The 21291-nt window shown below is 34.6% G+C and overlaps 1 protein-coding gene across 1 annotated transcript; it reads right to left on the minus strand.

The window, feature by feature from the left end:
* Positions 1-7666: 7666 nt before the first annotated feature.
* Positions 7667-20151, minus strand: LOC132279876 (homeotic protein knotted-1). The gene is made up of 5 exons (XM_059781924.1): positions 19319-20151; positions 18924-19046; positions 18635-18770; positions 8414-8670; positions 7667-8262 (listed from the first exon to the last, which is right to left on the minus strand). Exons 1-5 carry the CDS (start codon positions 19742-19744, stop codon positions 8056-8058), a joined length of 1149 nt encoding a protein of 382 aa, XP_059637907.1. The 5' UTR covers positions 19745-20151; the 3' UTR covers positions 7667-8055.
* Positions 20152-21291: the final 1140 nt, after the last annotated feature.

A 21291-nucleotide genomic window follows, 5' to 3' on the forward strand; every position in this document is an offset into this window, starting at 1 on the left:
CTAGATGATTAGTCAGATTAACAGGTTGGTGTCTAATCCAATCAAATTGAATCAATATCTTACAATATTTTTTTGGGGCCCAAATAGGGCTGCAAATGAACCGAGCCGAGTCGAGTTTTCGCTTTCTCGGGCTTTACTCGTTAACTCCACAAACGTGCTCAGGCTCGGCTTGGTAGAGATTCGACAAGCTTGGGCTAAGGCTTGGGCTCAGAATCGTTACATTACCCAATAGCAACCAATTCAAGGAATCACCTGATTTCTTCTATTAAATACGATCTTCATCTTCGACAAAGAAACAAAGTCATCCTATCTCTATCTCCGACAACAAAGGAAAAAAAAACTAATATATACAGAACAAGATTAAATCAAACCTTACAAGGCTATATCAGACTTGATCTATCGATATGTTGCACTGTTGTACCTCAAGATCTATTACAAAGAGAAAAGAGAGAGTTGTGTCGCATGAAGAGGGTTGTTGGTGACATCATGTGGACCATACGGTGGAGCTAAAGAAGATGATGTGCCGCAAACTTCTAGTTCTAAACTTCTAGGTCTACTCTAATCTTTAACTTTAGAAACCAACGGCTGAGATGTATTTATCCTAATGGATGAGAATAAACCTTATTTAATGAAGGGTTAATAAATTATATCTACATGGGCCTTAATAATGAGATGGTGTGGGAACTTATATTCATATGGGCTAAACTTTTCAACTATAAAATGCTAATATAAATGGACTTTCAAATTAACGAGCCTGTTCACGAGCCTAACGAGCCGAGCTCAATGCTGCTCAAACTCGGCTCATTTATTAAACAAGCTAGAAAATTGAGCTCAAACTCGGCTCGTTTACTAACGAACCGAACCCAAGCCGAGCTTTTAACGAGCCAAACCCGAGCTGTTCATGAGCAGCTCCATTCATTTGCAGCCCTTGGCTCAAATAAAGGACCTTGCACTATTGCGCACATATATGTGTATGTATAAATATAGAGAAATCCATGTACAACCTTGCCCCAAAAAAAAATAATAATAAAATAAAATAAAATAAATAAATAAATAATTGTACAAACTTTTATTATCGGGTTGAGCTCAAGTTAGTGAAACATGCTAAAAGTTAAGTTGATCTCGGTTAATTTCGGATTAAATTACTCGTAAGTATAAAAAATTATTTAAAAAACTTAATTTAAATTTTTAAGAAAACTTACAAACAAATTTTTAGAAAAATAATCCTTTAAAGTATTAATATACAATACATTAAGATTTAAATAATAAAAAAAAAAGAGTTGAAAATAAAGAGGTGATCATATTTTAAAATATATATAATATATTTTAAAATAAAATATATTTATATAAATAAAATAAGAATTTGGGTTGGGTTGGGTTGGGTTTGGGGTTGAAACTTTAACAAAAACTCAACCCCATTAAGTTTGAGTTAGAGTAATTTTGAAGTCAAAATTAATTTTATTTGTAAAAATAGTTGTCCAAATTCATAAAATGGAGCTTCAACTCCGATTAGGTTGTTAACCCACTCAATCTATTTTGTCGGTAAATATTGTAATACTCTACGTCGGGCGCGAATCACCTGCAGTGCACTTCTCATGCAATTTCCTACAATGAGCAGTAAGTGGCCTTGGTTTGGCTACGTTTTACTCCACTTAATGGACACTAACACTACGTTTGGCAATTGCACCACTATTTATAAGTAACATTTTACCACCATTTTTAAGTAACGTCACAGAAGTCTAAAAGTAATGTCACATAGTCTAAAAAATAACATCACCACCATTTATAAGTATCTTTCACCCTCAAAACGTGGTGATGTTACTTTTTAAATTATGTGACATTACTTTTAGACTTCTGTAACGTTACTTAAAAATGGTAGTAATGTTACTTTTTAGACTATTTTTACATTTCACCATCATTTATAAGTAACATCACAGAAGTTTAAAAGTAATGTCACATAGTCTAAAAAGTAACATCACCACATTTTAAGGGTGAAAGATACTTATAAATGGTGGTGATGTTACTTTTTAGACTATATGACATTACTTTTATACTTCTGTGACGTTACTTAAAAATGATGGTGAATTATTACTTATAAATAGTGGTGTAATTGGCCAAACATGGCCTTAGTGTCCATTAGCTGAAGAATGACGTGGCCAATTATGGACCACTTAAAAGTTACAGCAGAAAACTGCATGGGAGCCTCACTGCAGGTGATTCGCACCCCTCTACGTCACCCCATGGTACCAAAAGAAAGCAACTCTTGAAAATGTGTATTCAATTTGATCTCTTCTATAACATGGAACAAGTTGTTTTCCTACTCTTTAGCTCATTTGCTCTTAAAATGAAAAGAAACGTCCTCGCGTGGTTGTTCCAATCACACATCATTGGTGTTGATCATCAACAGGGGCGGAGCCAATTAAGGCCTAGAGGGGGCACGTACCCCCCCTCACTTTGCTCCAACCTACTATACATAGGTGCATATTTTTGGTATATATATATACTTATATGATAATTTTAAATAGTGCCCCCACTCAAATTTTCAAAAATTCTTTTAATTTCCTTTTGAAAAAAAAAAAATTACTTATATCCCTTCTTCAAATATACAATATATTTTTCCTTTTCTAATTTTTGTTTCCTTTTTCAAAAAAATTCTTTGTATTTTTCTATTTTTTTTTAAATTTATTTATTTTATCGATGACATTTATGATTGTATCTAATTAAAATATCATTAATTAATATTTTGATTCTTATTTTTGTAACTATATTTTTTTTTACGATATTTATTTAGTATATTATTTTACAACTATTTTTTTCTTATTTGCCTTTTTGATTGACAAAAATTATATTGTCATATTTATTTAAAAAAAAAAAATTAACAAGTGCATTTGCCCCCTCTGAAATGAAATCCTAGCTTCGCCCTGATTATCAACATCGTTGTCTTTATACGTAGACTATTTCAACCCCCTATATATAGCTTAGTATAAATTAGTGTCTTTTACCAATAATCACTCTTTAAGATAATGTTTCTTTTAGCAACTTTTCTTATGCGTGCAAATGTGCTGAGGTTTACTTGGTTGGTGATGTATATACTTGGTTGGTGATGTATATATATCCCATCACCATCCAGCCATCCACACACACAAAAATATAACACTCTTGTACTTGTTAATTGTTATGCCATATAGTTTACGTTTTATGTTTTGGTTAGATTATGCCATATAGTTACGTATACATAATACATGTTGGAGTTGAATACGTCAATTTTGATTTTTTATATTTAGCTATTCTGAAATAATTGTCCAAATTCTAAAGCCAGATATTATATTTTACGACATTTTCAATTGATCAATTTTAATTATTATATTTTACAACATCTTCAATTTACCTATTTGCATTTAACTTATAAAAGTAAAACATCATCACATAATATAGACCCATCATGAATAGATTTGATAATTTATTCATTATCAATACATATATATATATATATATATATATATATATATATATATATAAAGTGACATCTTAAAAAATTTAATTTCAAAAAAGGGACAGTTAAAATGGGGAGGGAGTATATTTTCTTTATGGTTGCGACCGAAAAACACCCTTATAGTATGCATATAGAGTGTGTAACCCCCCTATACGTTCTAAAAAATCCCTAACATTCAATTTTTGAGCAAACAATGGTCCAAATGTAAAAAAGACTAAAGTATCCCTCATAACTGAATACAAAAAGGGTAAAAAATAATTAAATCTGAAATGACTAAAGTATCCCTCTCTTTTTTTTCTTCTTCATCTACATAAGGGCATTATTGGAAGAGAAAAGGGTATTTTCATAATTTTATATCTTAAAAATGCCGTGTGCAGTGAACATGACTAAATTTATAACCAAACAGTGACCTCAATCCCTTCTTAATTTGATCATTTTTTTCAAACTTAATGCACTTATATATCCAAAAAAAAAACATTGGGCGTGATATTCACCCAAAGTTTAAACATCATGGGTGTTTTTCTCACTTTGCCCTTTTCTTTAAGCATTTCACCTTTATGCAACTCAATCAATTAAAATCTATACAATCCTACATGTTGGGAATATTAACCCTCTCTAACTCACTCAACAGCCGGTTGTTGTTGAGTGTTAAATCCTTTATTTATCATACATAGCAGAATTTTGAGGATAAAATATGTCAACTGTTTGCGCAGGAAAAACCCAAAAATTTTGGAGGATCAAACAGAATCTTTGCGCAAAGGGCAACAAAAAGGAAAGTGAAAGGCAAAATTTGCTGTTCACGTGATCGATCGCGTCCTAAGTGTGATCGGTCGTGTGCGATCGATCGCGTCTTAAACGCGATCGGTCGCGTTTGTGGTAAATTCCCTGTAAAATCATATGTGGAGCTCTCTTCGACCTATCTCCAGTGGTGCATGAATTGTATAATCCTTGGGCGGAGATCTGACCATCCTAGAGCCAAAAATCTGACTATCTATGGTGGCTGAAGCATCATTTGATGGTGGATTCGGATTAGGGGTTGATTTGGGGCCAAGTTTTGAAGACTTTCTCTCTCTAGAAATCCCCTCTCAACCATTGAAGATCTTTGGTTGTGCTTAGAGATGGAGATTGGAGCTTCAATGATCATCTCATCCTTCTCCATGGCTAGCTAGTTCGTCTCTTAGGGCTTGGATGAAGCCCTAAGCCAAGTATTGTATTATTTGTTTTTAATTTAGGGATTATTTGTGTAGATTGTTTAACCTTGTAAATTAGACTTGGTTGTACCAAAGATTAATCGTGTGTTTAATGCTTTAATCAATCTTCTTATAATCTCTACATTGTCTTATGCATTGATTGTGGTTGATTGATCTCAACATCTTCACTTTTTATAGTTGTGTGGATGATGGTTAAATAATGGTACTTAATTGATGTATTTGCACTTGATTTGATAATTAATGCTTAGTTTTGATGATTTATACTTGTTGATGCAACTTACATATTCTCTTGACCATGATTGTGTGTTTGTAGCCACAATTCTTTTATTAAACCAAGTATTTTCCTCAATTTGATTGCAATGGTACAATTACAAGGCCAAAAGTGGATTCCATGACCTAAGTCTCTCTATCTCCATTCCATTATCCCTTTATCATTTATTTTATTTGCTTTACTTTAGTTTAGCTAATTGTTAATTATGATTTTAAACAAAGTCCCTTTTCTATTGAATATACTTGTTCACTAATTGTAAATCGAATCAAGCCGCTAGTCCTTGTGAATTATCCCTACTCACTATACTATATAGTGGTAGTAGTTTTGCAAATATAAAATTGACTTTCAAAGCTTCAAAACCACTTTCATATTGACCTTGTGAAACGATCTCTCAGGAACCTCGTTAAACTGTTTATATGCATTTCTCGCTTGAATTCAGATGGAAGGAGGAGACGAAAGTTTGTAAACTCAACAAGTTGCTTTATAAACTAAAACAAGCATCTGGCCAATGGTTTATCAAATTTTATGTTTTCCTTATTACATGTTACATCCAATCTAAAGTCGATTATTCCTTATTCATTCGCTTTGGTGGTGATTACTTCACTGTAAGTCTGGTTTGCAAAAATGATGTTTTTCAGACTGACAATGACTTGTGGTCCATTAATGCACTAAAACAATTTTTCCATTCTCATTTCAAACTCAAGGATCTTGGCAATCTCAAGTATTTTCTGGAAATAAAAGTCTCCCGCATAGGAAAAGGTATATTTCTATTACAAAGAAAATATGCTCTTGAAGTTCTCAAGGATACTAAGTTTATGGGAACACGGCCAACAATGTTTGCCATGGAACAAAACCTTAAGCTGATTCAACTATAAGGGACAACTTCAGGAGGATACCTTTCCTATTCTTGCTTTATAAGAAGAATAATTTATCTAACGATTACTCGGCCTAACATTATGTACGTTGTGCATGTTTTAAGTCAATTTATGGATAAACCAAGAAAGCCACATCTTAAGGCAACACATCGAGTCTAGAGAAACTTGAAATAATCGTCAGGTTAAGGTATATTATTGTCCTCTTCAAGCTCACTTTAGTTAAAGGCAAAGCATTTTGTGATTTAGATTGGGCACCTTGTCATGAAACTCGAAGATCTATGACTGGTTATTGTGCATGTCCTCCTACAAGATTCTCTCATTTCATTGGAAATCAAAGAACCAAACAACCACGTCAAGGTCATCCGCAGAAGCAAAGAACAGATCCGTGGCTACGTGTTGTGGAATAACGTGGCTGACACACGAGGCCCTTCATATAGCCATAAATCTAGTCTTTCACGAAAGAACTAAGCAAATTGAAATACCATGGTCATATGGTTGGTGAAAAGCTCCAAGCTGGTATGCTGGTATCATTCTCACACGTATCAGCAATCAATCTGCTCATATTTTCACAAAATCTCTCGATGACAGGCAGTTTCATCACCTAATTCACAAGTTGAGCAATATTGATATCCGTGCTTCAACTTGTGTGGGAGTGATACAGATTATATACAGCTGTATTTCCGGCTTTTCCTTCATGATTACTTCCTAAGATTTAAGATTTGATTGTAATCTTTAATTTGACTTTGATTGAAATCTTTAATTTGACTTTTGAGTTCTGATTGTAATCCTTAAGGACATTCAGTTGTAATCAATGCAAAACATATATATTCAAAACTAATTCAGTTTTGTCATATGCTTCTAAGAACAGTATTTATATATCTTTATTCCTTGAGAACTTGAACAAATCAAGACAAATGGAATGCTGTTCAAATCAAGACAAATCTTTGTCGAGCTTTTATCTACAGGAATTGCACTATGTCAACCACACTCGCAGAAAAGGACAACCCCAGTCCTCTTTTTGCACCAATGCTCGCCCTCTATGATTATAAATCCATAATAAATCGGTGTCATAACATATACAAACACGAATAAATAATCCCAAGTCAAGGTACAGCCTTTAAAGGTGGCACAGAACCTTGAACAATTGCAGAACTGTTCCTTTAAAACTCTCACATGCCAATAATTAATGTGTAGAATTAAAGGTTTGCAAGCATGAACTTTATTGCGTCAGTGGCTACTCGAATATTTATACCATCATACATCCAATACTTATCACGTTTTCAAAATTTGAAACTTTTTTTTTATTTTTTATTTAAAGTGTATCCCTACGCATTCAATAATACTCTTTGAATGCTTCGACAGGCCACTTTAAGAAGTATTGATCATTAAAATATAACTTTAATCACATCATAGTATAAATTATTATAAAAATAAACTTACAATTTCTTCGGAAAAAATCATAAAACTCTCCACTTGTCAAAACTATTTTTCTTTTTTTTTAAATGTTACTAACAAGATAAACAATTAAATTTATAAATAAAAATACCTAGAAATATATATATATATATATATATATAATAAATATATTGTTGTACCCTATATCTTATTTATCGCATCCACGTCCCTTAAAACCTATCATGAGAGACTGATCTGCTTGACGTGCCAACGTTAATACACCATACCATGAACACATGCATGGTTGCAACACATCAGATCAGAAGCATGCATGCATAAACATAAAAATCATAGCTTTCACAACACAAATACATTTATGTCCTTCCATAAATCTGAAATGCTAAACATATTAGACATGGTATATATATTGCAAGAATCCCACTTGGTATAACTTTATCTGGCTCACATATATATACTCCAGGCAGGCACACAAGAATGTATATATAATATTATACACTTCAATTCATATCTTCTAACAGATCAGCAGTGTAAACATACATGCCAAACCAATGCAGGCACAATAAAAGCTACTCCATCTTAAATGATCCCAAAAACATATAAACACACTAAACATAGTTATCATATTTCATATGAAATATCAGATTGGGCCGTCTGAGACATTACCCAACACCTGAAATAACATTATACTAACTGAGCTCAATCATGCTATATGCCTGACGATAGAACTTACCAACCTTGATAGCGACGCTGCATGAGCTGTCAATAGAAAACCCTTTCCGTGATCATTTTTCATGGCCCCAAACGGTAAGGACCTTCACCCATATAATGACCTTCCATATAAAGAGCTGCATTCGGTGGATGATGCAGACCATCCATCACCATATATTGCATATCCTCAGAAGGTTTCCAGTGCCGTTTCCTTTGGTTGATGAACCAGTTATTAATTTGTTTCTGGTCCAAACCAGTTGATTCCGCCAAGGCCACCTTCTCTGTCTCCTGTAATTTATCCCGAGGATCCTAATTGCGTTAGTGTCTCCGAGAAAAAGTTCAAAAAGACAAAGAAGTAGAAACTAATTGCCTTTTTCAATGGTCCAATTTGTAGTAATGTGAAATAGCAGAATGCTCATATATATGAGAGAATACATACTGAAGGATATGGCCATTTGTAATGCAATTCCCACCAACTAAGCAGCTTCTGCCTGGCATCTTTGGGTAATTTCCCTTTCTTCTTTTTCTTCGAAAGCTCCTGCTTGAGACTACTTAAGTAACCACTATACTTCCTTAAGAGGTGGTTTTTAAGTTCTCGGTCTTCAGCACGCGGATCAATCTCAGGAAGTTCTGTTTCTCCACCGCTATTGTCTTGATCCTCTTCCGATGAACCAACACCCTCACACTTGAGCTCATCTATTCATCAAGTCATTCAAAATGTATAAATAATAAAGTAAGCTCCTGGGAAAATTCATTTGCATGCAACGTACAACATTATTGAAATCTCCAATGACACTGGTAGCAACTATTATCACAAGACTAAATTTTCATAGCGACTACATATATACCTGATGCAATGCACGAAACTAACACAAAGGGGGATCGTTTCAAATCTGTTGTCACCTAATCTGTCCTTCAGTTCTTCATTTTCTAAGTCCACTAGAGAATTACTTGCTAAATTTAATATGCATCTGACGGGAAGAAATTTTAATATCAACAAACTTTAGCACGTGGTTTCTTATCCTTGCAAATTAAACACATAAACCAGCCTGCTTTTTAGCTATTGCAGTGACCAAAACAGAATAAAATTTGTTTTTTACAATCTTGAAAATACTATCTATAATTGTGTTCTGATAACAGACTGTTTCTTAGGATGAATGTCTCATATGTGTATCAACATATTGAAGTGTAAATACAGTAATCAAAATCCCTCTGAAAACTTGGTTCTTATTTTCATGTATTTAGTAGATAGTCCCAAAGCCCTTGCTCATTAAAAACCTATAAAGCTTTCGTAAACAAAAGAAAGACTTTGGGATGTCGATAAGTATGAAATGGGAGAGTGCATATTAGTCAGTTGGAAATTAATAATGGAACTATCCTTCAGCCAATGGGAAGTGCCATAACAAAGAAATTTCTAAAGTAAACTCCCCTTTATCTAGATTAGTTGGGTACTAATCCAATCCTTCACCATTGCATCTCAAAGCCACATTTAGAGCTATGTTATCAACCGCCTCCTTTTGTTACTCTCACTCGGCCAACATTCTTTCTGTCAACTCAATGAGTGATACCTCCATACCAAAAAGGTACTACCACAACCTTCTTGCAATGAAATAAATAATAGTATAGAATGATATTGCTAGAATAAAATAATTTGCAATACCATTGGCAAATTATTTTTGACTTCTAGGTCTCAAATTTTCTGGTTGGCAATTAAAAATTTTGGAGAATTTCAGACAAAAAAGTTCATGTAGCATATGATTAAAAGCAATGAGAGATTAGAGTTTTGGTTGCAGTCATAAAAACAGTAAATAAGAAGTCTAAATTGATTAGAAGGCATGAATAAAGAGTTGTAATTAATAGAAGTAGAAGAAACATCTCCAATAAAAAACATTTAAGTACAAAGGTTTAATACTTGATCGTCTCCCCACTGTGCGCTATGTATTGTGTCTCAAATTCTAGTCTAATTAGGTTTCTATTTCAGAGTAGCATTGTAATTTCGTGTTAGACGATTCTTTGGACTCTATAAATAGATACCTAGGTTATGTGTTAAGACTTATGAAATTGAGAGAGATGACCTCATGACGAAGTTAATGGGTAGAAGAAGTTTACAATTTGGTAGAGTGGAGAGAGCACTTATGACAAAAGGGAGTACTTTTGTGGAGTGGTACAAGGTGGAAAGCTCTGAAGTAGAGTTTGTGTACACGGTCGTGTGTTCGATATTCTCTACCACTGTAATATCTACACATATTTATGGTGGAATCTCTTCTCATTCGTGGACATACGTCGGGTTATGCCAAACCACGTAAATCTTGCTTTTATTGTTTGTATCATTGCTTTATTTCTTCTTGATTGATCTCCATGTCCTTAGTGCGTCCTCTAACCCACCAAGTGGTATCAAAGCCTAAGGTTCATCTTGGGAGGTTTGGTCTTTATTTGAAGGAGATCTAAAAAACACATTGAGTCTCAACGTGTACTGCAACGGGTTTCAGTTGCAGGTGGAGTCAATCAGTCAATTTGTTTGGTCGTGATGAGTTACATGCCATGGAGCTCGAATAGTCAAAGTGGAGTCTAGGAGGTTTCACTAAACAAATCGCATACAGTAGAGACAATCAAATTTTTCATAAGGGTTGTCAAGATTGAAGTTGCAATGAATCGTCTTGTTAAATATTGTGTCTCAAATTTAGTCTAATTAGACTAATATTTTAGAGTTGTATTTTATTAGGTAATTTCTTATTAGTGTTGTATCATGTTTATGTATTGAAACTTGTGAGATTGAGAGAGATGTAACCTCATGAGTAGGCATATAGACGGATCAGATTCGGATTAGATCAGGCTTTAACCTATCCAAATCCGATAAGAGATACTTGATCCGATTCGGTAACCTAACGAATTATTTAGGATTGATTCCATATCCAATTTGTTATTTATTGAATATCCGATTTGAAAACCTAATCCAAAATTATATAATTTTTTCTTAAAAAAATTTAATGAAATAAAGAAAACAGAAAATTCGTAGAAGAAAAATAAAATATAAACCAAAAAAAAAAAGAGTAGAAATTACATATGTTACTTTTTATTAAAGAAAAAAACAATAAAGATAGATAAAATTGGGAGAGGGAAGAAGGAAAAAATGAAAAGAGATAATCCAAAATTGAATTGGATTACTATCGAACCGGATCGACCATAATCCATATCCGGTTTGAATAGCTAACAAATTATCGAATTCAAATTGCTAACAAATTATCAGATTGAATGTTCCAATCCATATCCAAATTATAGGATCAAATTTAGATCAGATTTGGATCAAAATCCGATCTATCGACAGGTTTACTAATGAGGGAGTTAATCGGTATAGGGAGATTATGGGTTGGTAGAATAGAGAGAACATTCATGACGAGAGGGAGTCTCATGGAGTGATACAAATTGAAAAGATCTGAGGTTAGAGTATGTGCACAGAGGTGTTTGGTATTCTCTACTATCATAATATCTCTATATATTTATAGCGGATTCTCTTCTCATCTGTGTACGTAGGTCACGTTGTGTCGAACCATGTAAGTTGTGTGTTAATTGTTTGTGTGATTATTTTATTCCTTTCGTTTGATCTAGCTCCATGTTTGTCAGCTTCCGTTGTCCTAACAACATGGTCATGGTTAAGGTGCCATTGTCTTTAGCTTTAACTAGGGTCATATAATGGGTATCGGCCATGGTGGTCATGAAATTTTTTTAATACTAATGTTGTGTTTGGTGTGCAGGAATGGAAAGGAATGCAAGTAGAATAGAATGAGAATGGGAATGGAATAGAATGGCAATTCTCATTCTATTGTTTGGTTGTAAATACGAAATGTGCAGGAATGGAATGTTAATAACCATTCTAGTGTTTGGTTGGACCAATTTAAAATGAAATAAATTTCAAATTATGTTCTCCAAAATATCCCTCTTAGTAACAAATAAATTAAAGTAACAAAATGACATTCTTCTATAATTTTTTTAAAATAAATGGTGACAATGGCGGTGGTGGATGGTAGTGACGATGGAAAGCGGTACATAGTAGTGTAGGTGGTGGTGTTGGAATGCGGCGGTGGTGGCAATGGTGGAAGGCGACGGCGGCAGTGTTGGTGAAAGGCGGCAATAGTATTGGTGGAAGGTTGTGGCAGTAGTGTGGTGGCGGTGGCGGTGGCGCTGGTGGTGGTGGTGGTGAATTTAAAATGAAATAAATTTCAAATTATGTTCTCCAAAATATCCCTCTTAGTAACAAATAAATTAAATTAACAAAACGACATTCTTCTATAATTTTTTTAAAATAAATGGTTACAATGGCGGTGGTGGATGGTAGTGACGATGGAAAGCGGTACATAGTAGTGTAGGTGGTGGTGTTGGAATGCGGCAGTGGTGGCAATGGTGGAAGGCGACGGCGGCAGTATTGGTGAAAGGCGGCAATAGTATTGGTGGAAGGTTGTGGCAGTAGTGTGGCGGCGGTGGCGGTGGCGCTGGTGGTGGTGGTGGTGGTGGTGGTGGAATTCGGTAGCGGTGGCGGTGGCGAAAGGCAGTGGTGCTAGTGATGGAAGGCAGTGGCGGTGGTAAGCGGTAGCAGTGGTGAAAGACGGTGGTGATGGTGGTGGTGGTGGTGGTGGTGGTGGCGACGGCGGAAGGTGGTGGCGGTGGCTGTGGCAGAAGGTAGCGGTAGTGAAAGGCGGTGGCGGTGGCGGTGGCGGTGGCGGTGGCGGTAGTGGTAGTGGAAGGTGGTGGCTGTGGTGAAAGGCGATGGCAATGGCGAAAGGTAACAGTGGCGGCTATGGTGAAAGGCGGTAGTAGTGGTGGTGGTGTAAGTTGGTGGTGGTGGTGTAAGTTGGTGGTGGTGGTGGTTGCGGCAAAAGAACACGATGTCGGTGGTGAAAGGCGATGGCGATGGCAGTGGAAAGCGACGAGCGGTGGTGAAAGTGGGTGGCGGCGGTAGTGGTGAAAGGCGGAGGTGGCTGTGGAGGAAGGAAGTAGTGGTTTTTGGACTTTAGAACATGAAAGTTTTTTTGGAAAGTTAATTTTAAAAAAAAAAAATTACTTCGAAATGGAATGGCCATTCCATATGTTTAGTTGTGGAATGGATTTTCATTCCAATAGAATGACCATTCCCACTTCAAATTGCATATCAAACAAAGGAATGATTGGAATGGGCATTCTATTCCATTCCATTCCTGCACACCAAACGTAGCATAAGGGACATGGTAAAAAATAAATAAATAGAACCTATAAGTGCGTAGGTTTTAACTCCAAAATTTATAAAACCATGTTAATAATGAATCTTAGTGAATATTTAAAGGTGATTTATATGAATAATGGCCTATAAATTAATTTTAAGGCATTGTCAATAGTATAAGTGAAAATTTTGCATTTTGCACTAAATTCATACAAGTATAAAAATTAAATAATTAAGCATGTCATATCACAAAAATCTTGTACACGAATAACATAGAAGTTGGAAATGAGTATACCTGTAGTTGGTACATGGAAACCACAACTCTAACTTGTTTGCTTGTATCCATTTGTATGTAATTTTTTAGTATTTTTCAATGAACTTTATTAATCTTCATATTTTTAAGCCACTTTCTTATTTACTTTTTTTTATGCAAAATAGATGCATATTTTTATATGCATAATATGAAGATGATTATAACATCATATTATACATGTTAAATAAAAATTTCAGAACTTACCAACTATTTCCATGTTTGGAACACCTAGAAAACAAATCTGCCAAAAAATCTTGAGTTTATTGTTTTTTATTCATAAATCTATCTGGCAGGTTGGGTCATGGGTGCTTGCTTCTCTCTATTTTGGTCTTAAAATTTTAAAAGAAAAATATATATGAGTGAGGAAGCTGAAAGCCTGTAAATGGGGTTTTTAAATCGAAGCCAAAAACAAGTCATCCCAAATGATACTTGGTAGAGTCAAACCGAGGTCTGGCCAAGGCGACAATGAACTTTGTTTAGACCGCGATCCAACCTGACTTGGAGTGAACTCAGGCCCAGTCCAACTCAACTCAGTCGAGTTAATTCGGGTTTTGAAACTATGTTTAAGAATTAGAAAGAGTTTACTCATTAAATTCAAATTTTATGTTCCCACTTCAAGGAATCAAACAAGATTAAATAATTATAAATAAAAATAAAATAAAATTGTCGGACAAGAAATTTGACTAGTCCATTTCCATATTGGCCCAAAACTGAAATTCATGGCCGTCCCGACCAGCAGTGATCTCTGTTTTGGCCGAGATATTGGCTGACTTAGTTTCCTAGTCGAGTTTCAAAAATATCCTTACTTAGAAGTTTACTCTTAAAATTCAAAATTTTTATGGCTTTACATCAAGGAATCATAGAATAATTAAATATTTTAAAAAAAAAAAATTAAAATGGTACAACATGAAATTTGACTAGTTGATTTCTAGGTTGGCCAATAGGCAATTGCGGCCTAGAATTGTGCCAGCCTAATGGCACCATCTACTTTAATATTTTCATTTGAACAACATATTCATGAAAATGTTGCCAAAGTCTTGGGAATATGTAATACATTATATATGTGTACAATGCTACTTTTTACGACCACGCAATATCATCATACCAATTCATATGATATTAAGCTTATAAATCACTTTGCATGTCGGATATGCTTCTAGGGCACTTCTCATTAAACAATAAGATTGAGTGCCTCAACATGACCACTCCTTCCCTCCAACCCCACCACCCAATAAAACCGAAAAACAAAAACACAAGTTTTTATTTTTCATGACCTAAATTTAAAAGGGCAAGGTATACCACATCGATTGTAGATCAATTTTCAAGTTGAAATGTGCTTCTTGAGGAAAAACTTTTACTGACCTGAGTTTCACCACCCCATCAAGCTTACAGATCTGTATTCAAGTTGAATCTGATTTTTAAGCACTTACCACTAAACTAGGAGATTGACTGCCTCTACGTGACACACCCCTTCTCCCTCCCCCAACACACACCACACAAACAACATGAGAAGGACAGACCTCAACATGACTCATCCCTGAAAAAAGTATGATTCTCCATGTTGGGAGTGAGGACGGTGCACAGAGAACTACAGTTTTGTAAGATAGCAAGCCAAACAAAACATTCTCCATTTTTCTTATGCAATAAATTATATACATATATTCATGGTCACAGATAAATCAACTAGGAATGGGTTCCTGCAGTCATTGACTCTTAACATATTGTTGTCACTTTCAAGTGATGATGATACCATTACACAGAAATGTACTTGCAACAAGTAACACATATAATTCTTTACAAATAAAATTTTATTTTCACATGTTCTTCAATCTGAATCACGAAAATATGTAACATTATATTGTGTTAGGCAGGAGTATGAAACAGCATAAGAAGACCTAGGCATTGATCAACTCATAATATCAGAGAGCAAAACTCCAAAGCCTGACAAACAAAAGGTGATTCCCAGTAGGAAGCATCGCCTCTAATCATGATCAACATAAATCAAGAGAAAGTAATCCCAATAGAGGTTTGACAAAATTCTGACCCGAAAATGATGGTTTTCACCCGCAAAAGTTAAGTCGTTAATTATTTTTCTGTAGCAGGTAACCCGGTTGAGTATTTTTTAATTCAGTGTTGACAAACTCTAATATTGAAATAGACATAATTATAGAGAAAATGCTCAAAAATATAATCAGTGTTTCAATGTAAGTTTCTACGATCTCTACAAAATAGAAAATTAACAACCACATTACTGCAAAAGATTTAATCAGCAAATAGGAGCAACCTCAATAGTTTTAAAAGAAGCAATGAAAGAAGAGGTCATTCTACCTTGGAGCCAGCTTCATTGTATCCAGAATTCTAGGTAGAAATTGTTTCTTTAATAGCATATAAAGAAGAGAAGAAAACAAGTAATGTTTAGTCCCATCTTCATTTTCTCATAAGCAAATTCTCCTGCTAGGAAATCAAATTAAGGCCTGAACTAGCAATAGAGACACTGCTTCCTAAACCTTGTTGTAACAAATATAGCGAAAGAAGAACACGATCAAGAAATTGTCAGAAAAGTAAACAAGCCACGCACAAAGATTTACGTGATTTGGTGTAAAGATTTAAGTTCACAATGAATATCCGAGCGAAAGATTTCACTATGCGAAAAACATGAGATTACAAGTTTCAACCCCTTTTTTCTCTCTTTCAAACACTCTAATTTGTGACTAAAAGTGTTCTCTCATCACGTACCCCATACCCCCTTATATATTGGGTTCACAAACCACAAGAGAAAACCAATCGGAAAAATTTTCCACTTTTGGGGTTCAAAAAGAAAAGAATAATTTCTATCTTTATCTTCTGTCTACCAAATTAATAATAATTACTTGTTACATTTACTCATTGGTTTAAGAGGAAACTAAAAGGCTCCTCCACACATGATTAATGCTTAAGTCAACAATTTTGTGAAATTATTATAAATTTAAGCATGAATGAAGATGAAAATAGCTTGAGCATAACTAATATTCCAAGTCATCAATATAAAATATGCAAGCATCCACATTGTAGAGCACCAGAATAGTCGTAGGAATAACAAGAGAAATTTAAATGAATCCAAGTCAAGCCAATGAATATGTTCTGGGGCACTCACCAGAAAGAGGATAAGGAAAAAGAATTTCATATTCAACAACAATAATGGGTGCATGAACGCCCACATTATAACTACCCAAAAAAAAAAAAAAAGGAAAAAATAAATGTAAAGGAAGCTTTCATTAAACAATATAGCCTTTTTTATTATATAATCATGCTTGGAAACACAAATCATTCCTATGCCCCCCCTAATAAAAGAATACAAGAACAACCATAACAACAAACCCTTTTCTATTATATAATCATGCTTGGCAACACAAATTATTCCAATGCCCCCCATAATAAAAGAATGCAATAACAAACATAACAAGAAGCATTAACCAAATCCAAAACTTAAAATACTAAGTATGTTTCCAAAAGTTGGATATGGACTCATTAACACATACTATGCCTTTAAATACATTATATGTTTTATCATAGCTAGTGTAATGTTTAAAGTTTTTGTTTCACAAGAATATACTCAATTATAATTCAAATTAAATGGGATGTGATAAAAGAAAAGATTTTCCATCTCTCATAGACAGAAAACCAGTATATGCTATTAAATTTGAATTTTTCCTTCTTCGATGGCATTTGAAAGATAGGAGCATCCAATTTGAGTTTGCGTGTTACACACACCCAACCCATATCCATGTCGTATCTTGCCGACACGGTTCGTACAAGCAAACGAGAGAGTCCACAGAAAAGTATGTGCTACTTATATTTTTGAAATGTACATAATTCCGCTAAACAGAAAGCAGGCATATAGAGCTATAACGAACAGGATATTTCATATTCAACTGCAGAATAACAATGGCAATAACCAACGGGCCAGTAGCCTTGTGGTATCTGCCTCTTACTTCCCAAAGGGAGGTTAGGGGTTTAAGTCTCAAAAGAAACATGTACGTGTGAGTACCAACTACGAAAAATAAATAAATAAATAAAAAACAATGGCAATATTAATAACAACAACAACAATTATAAGTGAATGACTTAGTAGTGGAGCAAGGGCAACAACTAGGAAATTAAGAAAGAAATAGTTTACATGGGAAAAGAAAAAAAATAAAAATAAAAATAAAAAATAAAAAAGAAATACAAGTAACTAGCGCACAATGGCTAGAGTCCTGACACAACCATAATACATGCTACCTAGTGTAGCACTGAAATGAACAGCATCCTATGTCTATCCACCTTCCAAGACTTAAGCCCACCCATACACAACCAAAAGAAACTGTTTCTTTTTTCTTTCTTTCTTTTTCACTTAAAAGGCAAACACAACTAGGGAAATAACAACAATAATAATGCCATCCAACTCCAGGTATATGTGTATACACATATATCTATATATGTGTAACTATATATACTGTAAAAATATACACAATTATCGAAGTAAAAATGGAGATCTAGAAAATTAAACACGAAAAAAACCTATGTTAATAATGATGATGTCAGAAGACTCAGAACCGATAAAGCTAGTCTATTAGAGAAGCCAAAATGTGATTTCATCATTGTTTTACACCATAAGAGCATTTTGTCTTGGTTTCTTCCTCATTATTTATTGTACCAAGTACAAATGAACCAAATCGTATCTTCTTCCTATAACACTCGTGATTCGTGATTAGGGTTTCTTCTACTATATATATATATATATATAATCTATACGGTATATGTATAGATATTATATATGCATATATAATCTATATATATATATATATATATATATATCGGTCAAAGTTTGGTTCACTGAAAACGGGACAGTATTGAATGAAGGAAATATTGACAGGCCTAAGGAAGGCTCCTAATGGTAAGAGACATAGACCCTTTCATATTCTGAGTGTGGACAGTCCAACTCTCAGTTTTGGACAGTACATGCAATTAAGTAAACTTGAGAACCCAAAACCCATCTCTGAATTCACGACTCAACAAACTCCTCCTATAGCAACATTCTTCTTCCAGGGTAGCCAATAACGATAATCAACCTATTTCTCTCTCTAAATGTCTATCTTTATCTCTCTAAATGCAGTGTGTTTGAAAGAGGAAAGTACCAGATGTATGGATCCGGACTGGGCCACTACCGAGCATATTGAGCTGTGTCTCTATCCTCCTCATGAACTCCATAGCCTCTTGCAATGGCCTTGCAAGCTCTTCTCTATACTTCACCAGCATATCATAATAAGCTTCCTGTACATTTAATTTTTTTCCAAATCAAATTTGTAGAACCAAAACCCAAAAAAGGAAAAAAAAAAATTAAATAAATAAAGAACCATCAAGAACAAAGAGACTTTAATGCAATTAATTGATCTAAACTACTAAAAATTGTATAAATATAATCACCATGAACTGATCGAGTTCTGGGTCTTTGGAAGCATCTCTTGAATTCACCGAAGCTCGCTGCCTACTCTCAAACTCTTCGCGCACCGCCGTCAGACGCGCCACCACTTCCGGAGGAGCTCCCACCTATTCAACACATAACATATATAGGGTGAGAGAAAGAGTAAGAGACAAAGAGACTCAAATCTTTAAAATGAATAACTTTTTTTTTTTTATCTTGACTCTTCCATTGCCGGTACCGGATGTGAAAAAGGAGGTCGGTTAGTGTCAGGTAGACAACCGAATGTCAAATCTTTGAAGAATTACTATCACTTCTTGTGAGTGTATAGTATGTGGTATGTGTGTATTGACGGAGCTATTTATTTATATTTATATATATATATATATATACATACAACCTTTTGGCAATTCATGTAAGCTTCCAAGAGGTTGGAGTACTGAGGGTGTGCAATGATCTTGGCTTTAATGGCTTCAACTTCACCAGAACTCTGATCAGACCCTTGTTGTTGTTGTTGTTCGTGCTGCTGATTAAGGACTGTTTGGTGGGCTCTAATTATGGGAGGGTACTGATGAAATTTGTTCTGAACATGTTGCGAACTACCCGCTTCAGTCTTCACGATCAGATGTGGTTGCGATTCAGAGTCGTAGCAACCGTTTGATTGAAGATTGAAGCTGTTTATGTGCATCTGATGATGATGATTGGACCCACTTGTGTTGCTGGTTCGTCCGTACACAGATGAACTCGGTGCAAGAACCGGACTACTAGCGTACAAGAAACTCCCTCTCGGTGTTGAATTCTCACTCATTTGATTGTAATCCTCCATTTTTGAAACAAACCCAGATGAGAAAATCAACTAAACTAACCAAAACAAGTGAGCAACTCAAAACCCTAAGCCGAAAACTCAAGAAATAGATGAAGATATTTGAGACACTTAAGAAACATCTAGTACAAGAAGAGAAAGAAGTGCATGGGTGGGTCTGATCGGTGGGGAGAGATGTTACTTGGGATTTTCTTGGGAGACGAACGAGGTATGGAAAGTGAGGGAGAAAATTTGCAGTGTTAAGGGGTTCAAGGAGGTCTTGATGTGAAGTCGGATATGGGTTTGGACATGCTTAAGGGTGGAGTGAGATCATATCATGAGATGAACATCGGAACGGCGAGCTTGGAGAGAAAGAGAGAGGGGGAGGCTCTTGGCCGGAACCGGCAGCGACTCCGTGACTTGGGTGGGATGACAAGACGTTCTTTGTTGAAAGAATAAAGAAATATATTTGAAAATTATATATATAGTTAAAAGCGATTAGTGGCTCGTACACAAGACTGTGTTTGGATGAGTACAGTTGGAAGGAAAATAAAAATGGGAGAAATGGTACAACATTTTGATTAAAAAAACGAGATAGAAAAAGGAAGGCCGGATTAGCAACGGCTTTACTTTGTGCTACTTTGAACCCAAGTAAAAATAGTGTTTCTGTTTTTAGATTATATTCAATACTATTTTAAATCTGATTTGATAATGTAAATTTGTTGTAAAATTTTTTTAAGTAAAAATATAAAAATATATTTAGTAAAAAATATTATAAGTTTTAAAAATTAAATAGTTAGCTAAAAATGTCATTTTAGATTTTTTTTTTTTTTCTTTTTTGTAACAATGCTTTTGCTACCGAAAATAATCAAAAGTATCATTTTTATACTTTCAATTTTGACCTCTTTTCCATAAACGCTTCGATACTATTCAAATATTGTCAAATATGTTTCGTGTTTTTTTTTTATTTATTTTTTTTTTTTTGCTACATTACATTAGTAAAAAAAACACCAAATAAAAGCAGTTGTCAAACGGACCCAAAATAATGCTTCTTATTTCTCAAATTAGAAATTTTTAATTAGTCTCAAAAGGATAGATGTTAAAAATTGTTGTCCCACGTCCAGTGAGAAATGAATGAAGTATATATGAGCAATCCATCAGCTTAACTTTTGAGTTATATGGCAAGCATCCCATCCATCAAAGTTGGTATCCGAGTGAGTCAGACTCAATCCTTCATCCTATATCACGCCAACCGCTCACCCAGATCTCTATCATAAAAGTATAGCATTACCTAACAACTTACACTTTTGGGTCAGAACACAAGTGCCTTAGGAAAGGCTGCAACTAGGGTCAGCCTAACCCGAACCAACTCGGGCTTAGTCATTGTAAATTTTAATTCAGTCTAAGTTTGGATTGAAAAGTAAGAACCCAATTTTTTTAGGACTAGTCTATGTAAATTGCAATTTAGCCCGAGTTTGCATTGAAAAGTAAGAACCCTATTTCATTTTAGACTAAACTCGGGTTTCTATGTTGGGCAACCTGAGCCCACCTGAGCCCTCTTGAATTAAAAA

The sequence above is a fragment of the Cornus florida genome, unplaced genomic scaffold (genome assembly GCF_030987335.1).
Source record: "Cornus florida cultivar Cherokee Brave unplaced genomic scaffold, ASM3098733v1 CherokeeBrave_3.0.0_Hap2_Chr10, whole genome shotgun sequence".
Classification (NCBI taxonomy): Eukaryota; Viridiplantae; Streptophyta; class Magnoliopsida; order Cornales; family Cornaceae; genus Cornus; species Cornus florida.

Excerpts from the sequence above, each read along its gene's own strand:
- LOC132279876 (XM_059781924.1), bottom strand. The coding sequence starts at position 19,744 with ATGGAGGATTACAATCAAATGAGTGAGAATTCAACACCGAGAGGGAGT. Across the intron at positions 19,047-19,318 it reads CTTACATGAATTGCCAAAAG|GTGGGAGCTCCTCCGGAAGT; the intron begins GTTGTATGTATA and ends TGTGTTGAATAG. Across the intron at positions 8,263-8,413 it reads ACAAATGGCCATATCCTTCA|GAGACAGAGAAGGTGGCCTT; the intron begins GTATGTATTCTC and ends GATAAATTACAG.